The sequence below is a fragment of the Fukomys damarensis genome, unplaced genomic scaffold, assembly GCF_012274545.1.
Source record: "Fukomys damarensis isolate Sample0158 unplaced genomic scaffold, DMR_v1.0_HiC HiC_scaffold_33, whole genome shotgun sequence".
In the NCBI taxonomy this organism is placed as follows: domain Eukaryota; kingdom Metazoa; phylum Chordata; class Mammalia; order Rodentia; family Bathyergidae; genus Fukomys; species Fukomys damarensis.
The window spans coordinates 51,548,319-51,556,218 of record NW_022900945.1 but is presented as its reverse complement, the minus strand read 5'-3'; the positions used below and the strand labels follow the sequence as shown (position 1 = coordinate 51,556,218).

Below are 7,900 nucleotides of genomic sequence, written 5' to 3'. Positions count from 1 at the left end.
CAAAAAAACAAAAAAAAAAAAAAAAAACAACCAGACATAGCACCAATGTTTGTGAGGATGTAAAGAAACCAGAAACCAGATCACACATACATTGCTAGTGGAAGTATAAAATGGCACAGTCATTCTGGAACACAACATTTGGAAGTTTCTTAAACACGTAACTACCGTAAGACCCAGCAACTGCACCTCCGGGCATTATTTATCCCAAAGAAATGAAGACTATATTCACATAAAAATCTGTTTATAGAATCTTTATTTATAGTAGTCAAAACTGAAACATGGGGCTAAAACTCAGTGGTAGAGCACCGGACTGGTATGAACAAGGCTCTGTGTTTGATCCCCAGCATCAAAACCAAAAACAAAAACAAAAAATTGGAGACAACTCAGATGGCCTTCAATGGTGAGTAAACAAATGTACAATAGAACCCATGTAGAGGACTACTCACAATAAAAAGAAATATACTACGGACACAACTTGGGTGACTCTACAGTGAATTATACTGAAGGAAAAAAGCCAACCCTGAAGGTTACAGGTTATACGAGTCCATTTACGGAATATTTTGGAAGTGACAAAATTATAGAATGGAGAACAGATTGACGGTCACCAGGGTTAATAACCCGGCGAAGGTAGAAGTGGGTGTGGCTAATACAAGGGCAGTATAAGGGCCTGGTGCAGGTGGACATGCTCCGTAGCCCAACTCATCGACTGCTAATATTCTGGTTGTGATTCTGCCCTGGTGTCATAGAAGGTGCAACAGTAGGGAAAACTACGTAAAAGTTACATGGGATCTCTGTATTACTTTCTACAATGACATGTTGTCTGATTAGTCTTTCTGTTGCTAGTAACACAATAGCACAGCCTGGGCAAGTTACAAAGAAAAAAGGTTTATTTTGGAAAACAGTTTAGAGGCAGCCTCTGGTGATGTCCTTCCTGTGGCAGAGACCTGGCTGAGGCACAGCATCACACGGTGACACCGGGAGACCCAGCCAAAGTGGCTTTTACAGCAGATCCACTCTCAATTATCCGTTAATTAATCCATTAATCACCTCAATAGGTTCACTACCTTTCAAAGGTACCACTTGGTCCCACCTCCTAACCTTTCACTATAGGGACTGAAATCCAATATGCATTTTGCAGAGGACAAACCAAACTTGGACCACAGTGCACGTGAATCTACAATTATTTCAAATGAAAAACATAATTAGAAAAGAAAACCTGTGGCTATTAGTCATAAATAAAGAAACAAGAAAAACTTAGATGAGAGACTAACAGCCTATTTTTACCTCCTGGAGTACTATAAGGGCTCAACGAAATAAAGTATGAGACAACTCTTTATAAAATATAAAATCTTATTATATATGTTAATTTGGGGTATATTTATTAAATAGTAGTATACTGTGAAATAAATATGTATGTCATACAGTCTAAACCTTAACACTCTAAAGTCTTTAAGCCTTTATGCATTTTATTGGTATTAAGGATTGAACTTGGGACCTTGAGTTTTCAAAGTAGGTGGAGGAACCACTGAGCTAAATCCCCAGCCCTAAAGTCTTTAAACTTTAAAACCTCTCAGAAGCCCTACTTACTGTTAAATTTGGTCCTTGGTTTTAAACACATTACTGAGACTATACTAATCCTGCAAAGATCAGTGATGACATCTAGAGGAGAAGACACGTAACTTCCTAGCAGAATGTATTTGAGCAGAGAAATCTGCACAGTGTATGGTAACCATAAAGCTAGTTTTGACTTCCCCTGTGCACCACCCAGCCAAGAGTTGTGTACATGACAGACACCAGCCTGGTGATTTGAAATTTCATGAATTATATAAAGTGACAAAGTGGGATTTGTTTGTTTGTTTTGAGGTAGGTTTTGCTTTGTAGCCCAGGTTGACCTTGAACTCACTGCGACCCTCCTGCCTCAGCCTCCGAAGTGCTGGGATTACAGGCATGTACAACTATGCCCAGATTGGATGTTTTCCATGTAAAGTAAATCTCTGCTTTTCCACAAACTCAAGTATATCCCCCCTAAAATAAATAAGTCAGCTTCTATGTCCCCGTTCATAAATAGAAAAATAGGAATAAGTACGTCTTTAGTGAATGTGGGATATGAAATTTGATTATTATTTTTTACTTCTAAAACAAGTTGAAAGGCAAAATAAAACTTAAAAATTGCTTAAGCAAATCAATGATGACTGAAAATTATATTTAGCTCACTGAAACAGAATGATGGCCACTACACTTTTAAAAATTTGAAAAGAAATTTCATAGTGATAGAGCCAATGAACTTGATGATAGGAAGTACACAATGGAACATAGAACTGGGATCTAAGTACATGATGGAAACAATGAGCCAACGTACTTACAAATAAAATATACACTGTATTTGGGTCTTCGAAGCTCCTGAATCAAAGAATCCACATTCTCCTAGAAAATAGAGAATACAGCTGATAAGTAAAAAAGCATGCCTGTAGCCAGGGATGAAGCTCAGCGACGCCACCTGCCTGGCAAGTACAAGGTCCTGTGTTCAATTCCTGGTCCTGGGGTGGGGAGCATTCCCGCGATCCCAGCATTTGGGAAGCCCAAGCAGGAGGGTTCCAAGTTTGAGCCCAGGCTAGGCCATTTAGTGAGACCCTGTCTCAAAATAAAAACTAAAACATAAGCTGGCAATGTAGCTCAGTGTGAAGACCCTAAATTCAATCCCCAGTACCACATACATATACAAAAAGACATATTAAATATAATTATCAAAATCATATAAATTATATCTTAATATTAAATATTAACTAGATAAAAATATAAAAGACACACATTGAAATAAATAAAACTGCCACTAATTCTATAAATTTGCCTCACATTAAAATGTGTCTAACAGCTGGGCGTGGTGGCTCACACCTGTAATCCCAGCACTGGGGAGGCTGAGGCAGGATGATCTCTGTGAGTTCGAGACCAGCCTGGGCTACATAGTGAGAGATCCAGGTCAGTCTCAACTACATAGTTAAGACCCTGTCTCAAAACACCAAAACAAACAAACAAATAAAATGTGTCTAGCCTTTTTTTATGGAGAGCTTCAGGAATTTGCGCGTCATCCTTGCCCAGAGCCGCTCTAATCTCTGTGTTGTTCCAGTTTAGTACGTGTGCTGCCAAAGTGAGCACTGTCTAGCCTTTCAACATCAACATTCACAAGGAGTAGTTAATTACATTCACTTTAGCTTTTAATTTATTGGGACCTAAGAATCTGCACAACTGCAATGCTTGAAAAGTATTTGCAAATAGACTAAGACCTTGTCTATACATTGTTTTAAAATAAAATATGAATGTCAGGAGCAAAAACAGTTATTTTTATAAGGTCAAAACACGAGAAGCCAGGTTTGATGGTGCACGCCTGTAAATCCAGCAGCTGGGAGGCTGAAGCAGGAGGATCCTGAGTTTGAGACCAAGACACATAGGGAGCTACATGTGGAGTTCAGGATAAGCCTGGACTATACAGCGAGAACTTGTATGAAAAAAAACCAAAACCAACCAATCAATCAAAGACAAAAAACAAAAACCATGAGAATTCCAATTACACACAATCATCATGCATGTTTTATCTATTTTTTGGGGGGTATCAAGAATTGAATGCAGGACCTTGTACGTGCGTGGCAGGTGCGGTACCATTGAGCTAAATCCCCGGCCCAGGTTTCATCTATTTTAGACATACAATACATAGTTAAATTTCAATATAAATTGGGCTTCCAAACTAAATGTATCATTTTTAATGTTTTTAAAAATCACATTTCTTTACAGTATTTAAAATAGTTCAAGAGATACATTTCTTATTAAATGGGAAAAGTTTTTTAAATTGTCATTTAGATTTAAAATGCATTAAAATTAACTTTATAATATAAAGTTATATAAACCTTAAAGATATTCTTTTTATGAACAGATATTTAAACCTAAATTACTTCCTCATAATATACAAGGTAAAAATGACCAAATGAAGGCCAAAAGAGTTACAGAGATCATACACAACTGTGAAAGTGATTCTCTCATGAAAAATGTTAGGAAATAACTAAATGAACTCTAAGATCCTTCTTGAACAAAAATTTCATGACGAAGGGCTCTAAGAGCTACAAATGTGAAACAGAGCTTATCTATCAATGTGGCAACTATTTATTGAGTGTCCACAGTGTAGCAGGCACTGGGGACATAAAAATGAGAAAAAACAGATATCATCTCTACTCTCCTGGAGTTTTCTGCTAATAGGTGAAAGAGGTACTAAGCACAAAAACCACGTAACTTTAACTATGACAACAGACATGGTGAAGATGGTGCTGTAAGTGCTTATAAGAGGCAGTTTGGGGCTGGGGATTTAGCTCAGTGGTACTGCTGACTGCCTTGCAAGCGCAAGGTCCTGAGTTTGATCCCTGGTACAAAAAAAAAAAAAAGAGGCAGTTTGACCTGGTTAGTAAGGCTGGGAAAGGTGTGTTCAAGGAAGTGAAGAAGTTCCAAAGGGTGGGGGAAGTCCATGCAAAGGTACTGTGGCATGATGGAAAAGGGAAATATGGTGGACTGAAAGAATGGTGAGGCTAAGGTGCACAACACAGAGTGGGGAATAGTCTGAAATGAGGCTGGATAAATGGTAGGAATTAAACCACAATGGACCTTGCAGCCAACAGGAAGTTTAGTCTCTAGTTTAGGAAGTTTAGGGTCTCACTATGTAGTTCAGGCTGACCTTGAACTCACTGTGTAGCCCAGGCTGGGCTGGAACTCACAGCGACCCTCCTGTCTCAGCCTCCCAAGTGCTGCGTTTACAGATGTGCACCATGACACCTGGCTCTGAAATTTTATCTTTGTCACAAAACCAGCGAAAAGAGATGGGGTGCAGTTGACCAGCAGAGTGCTTGCCTAGCATGCGCAGGGCACTGGGTTCAATCTCTAATAACCAAAAAACACAATAAAACACCCCCCCAAAAAACAATGAGAAGTCAATCAAGGGTTTCAAGTTGGGGTTACATGATCAAATTTGCATTTTAGAAAGTACATGATGTATAAGTGTGGCAAAAATGCACTGAAAGTAAAAAATATGAAAATGAAGTCAGAAGCCATACAAAATAAGACTGAAAGAGGAAAGGATTTTTTAAAGGAGTACTCAAGCTAGATTTAGAGGGTGATGGACAAAAGCTGACAAATGGCTGAAGCATGTTAATTAGGGGAACAAGTAAGAGACAGAAATGGGTATTTTGAGAGATGGTAAAAAGGCCTATGTAGCTGTAGAGGAAAAGCAGAATTGGCACTTACAAAAGGTGGATACACTGTCAGACCGAACCAGTTAAAGGAGGGCTTTGACTACTATCAATTAAAGACAGACTTTACAATGAAAGAAAAATTGAGCCATGATGGGTTCCTGAGCATAGACGTGAATAAATGGGAAAGGTTTAAGACACGGATTGATGGCTGTTAATCATAAGATGAAGTGGCAATGGTGTTCGGTGATAGGTATGGAAGTTAATCCAGGAATAAAGTGATGTGTGTCTTTGTTAGAGAGGGTTAACGGCTTTGGGAGTAGGTATGACCTAAAAGACATCTTAATGGAAGAATTGGCTGTATGGGGTGAACTGAGATATGGAAAGGATGAAAGTTCTAATTCGGATAAACCAGGATCATTATGATACCACAGATGAGAGTACAAATTTATTTGGCCTTCTTAATGCTTTATGCATTGAGCTGGGAAGATGGCAGCTCAGATGTAGTACCTTCGTAGGCCGAAGAAAACAAATTGCCTTCAGGTGTTTCATGATCTCTCGATTTTGAGAATCAATACGTTCAAAGAGGTACACTTCCTTTTGAAGAATCTCTGATTGTGTGTATACCATACTCACTATGCCAGTCTGTAAAGAAAAAGAACCAACTAAGATTATGCTAGTCCAGAATAACTGATATAAGCATCAACATTTAAATCAGTTTTTCATTAAAACCTAACTGGTTAATTTAAATTCTAACATGGGATAGTATTTACAAACATTCCATACAGGTTGTAATGAACCAGAGTGGAAAACATGCTCTTCCTGAAAACAAACAATCCATAATTTCATTTCATTTCTTTCTTTCTTTTCTTGGCCAACAAAAAACCTGTCATCTCATCTTAAGCCTCAACAGCTTTATTTTAACGAACCCGACGCTGAATGGAAGCATCGGGGCCATCTCAGTCTTCCGAGTGCTCCGTCTCACGTACTAATGATTTCTTGGCTGAGACATCATCCCGGGTAGGAGTCGTCCCTGGGCAGCAGCAGTTCGAACCATTCAGACTGAAAGTCCACTGGGCAAGCTTTATACAACTTTTCAGTTCCATACAGAACTGACCCTCGTTGTCTTTACCTAAATACCAAATCCTACAGTGGAATGGGACCGGTTATTCCGAGGGAGGGTTCCTTTACAAACACTGGGCAAAAGCAAACTCACCGTCTCTTTATCCATGAGAAGGACTTTCATACCCGGTCCGCTGTCCTCTATCATTTTCGAAATGTACTGCTTCACAGCAAAAACCACGTTCATGGTGGCGAATTGACAGGTGCCCTGCAGCCCTTCCCGCCCACTTTTTCTAGCTGAATTAACCCCGGGCCTCTGGGCTGGGTCTCAGCTGCTTCCGCCCGGCTGGGCATGGACTTCCGGGAGTCCGGGCACCTACGGTGCTGGGAATTGTAGTTCCGCTGCGGAGTCCCGGGCCGGGTGCTCCCGGCGGGCTGGAAAACCTCACCGAGAAACCCTGGGCTGCTGGACATCCGCAGAGCTCCGACCCGCTCCTGCCTGGAGGTGTGGGAAGGCTGGACTCGGACCCCTCCTGGTCCTTGGTCCGGTAGTCTCGGCCTCCCAACTGTGTGAGGCTGGCTCGGTGGCAACAACGCCTGAGCGTGACCGTGGTCACTTTATCATTAACGCTTCTTGGGCGGCAGTGCGGGATGAAGACAAGGAAGCTGGCGAGATGCTTGAGGCCGTTTAGTCCTCAGGAGGGACGGCATTTGGTAAATCAGATGCCGAATTTACTGAGGCAGTGGCTTCCCTGGTTCATGGGTAAGGCTCAGAGGCGCTGGGTGTTGAGGCTGAACGTGAGGCCCGAACTGATTTTCCGAAGTCAAAGCAGCAGAAATTGAACAAATATTAGTTGTTTCCGGCGTCTGTGAAGGGTGGGGGCTCCTGACCCTCGGAGAGAAAGCAAACTAGCCTAGGGATCTAAAGGGACGCTGGCAAAATTTTATTTAAGAAACGACAAAAGGTTAGCAACAAAACTGATCTTAGAACCATCGATTTCCACTACTCTGTATTTGTGTATACACCACACAGGTCACTTCAGGTCGTTTCTCGAAGAGGAGGGTGGATGTCGCACCTTTATTCGGGGGAATTGTAAAGACAGATAGCATAGAAGATAACATGAAACAACTGCCCCCCTCCGAAGAAAAAGCTGAGTGTGGTGGTGCACGCCTGTAATTCCAGCCCTCACTCGGGAGGCTGAGGCAGGAGGATCGCTGGGAGTTCCAGACCAACCTAAGCGACACAGTGAGTTTCATGGCAGTCTGAACTACATAGTGAGACCCTGTCTTAGAAAGAAAGAAAGAACTGCAAGAAGTCAGTGACTACAAATGCTTGTAAATATTCTTACCAAAATAATGACCAGTTTAATATATTTAGTATTATCAAATAAATTCTTTCAAGCTGGGAGTGGTGGTACACGCCTGTAATCCCAGCCCTCGGGAGGCTGAGGCAGGAGGATCGCTGTGCGTTTGAGACCAGCCTGGGCTACATAGTGAGTTCCAGGTCAGTCTCAACTATGTAGTGAGACCCTGTCTTAAACAAACAAACAAACAAACAAAAAACTATCACATATCTTCTGTATGAGAGCCTATATTAATTTGCTAGGGTGGCC

The 7,900-nt window shown here is 41.1% G+C and overlaps 1 protein-coding gene across 2 annotated transcripts in view; it reads right to left on the bottom strand.

Annotated features, from left to right (window-relative positions):
* Positions 1 to 6,658, bottom strand: part of Vps45 (vacuolar protein sorting 45 homolog) — a 62,377-nt gene extending 55,719 nt beyond the window's left edge. Inside the window, exons 1-3 of one of the 2 annotated variants that reach the window (XM_010616367.3) lie at positions 6,442 to 6,658; positions 5,736 to 5,870; positions 2,364 to 2,424 (exon numbers count right to left, since the gene is read on the bottom strand). In XM_010616367.3, the coding sequence (XP_010614669.1) occupies positions 2,364 to 2,424; positions 5,736 to 5,870; positions 6,442 to 6,534 (289 nt within the window). In that variant the 5' untranslated portion in view covers positions 6,535 to 6,658. The remainder of the gene's footprint in view (positions 1 to 2,363; positions 2,425 to 5,735; positions 5,871 to 6,441) is intronic. The other variant, XM_033758420.1, reaches the window with a different exon arrangement.
* Between the last annotated feature and the right edge of the window lie 1,242 nt (positions 6,659 to 7,900).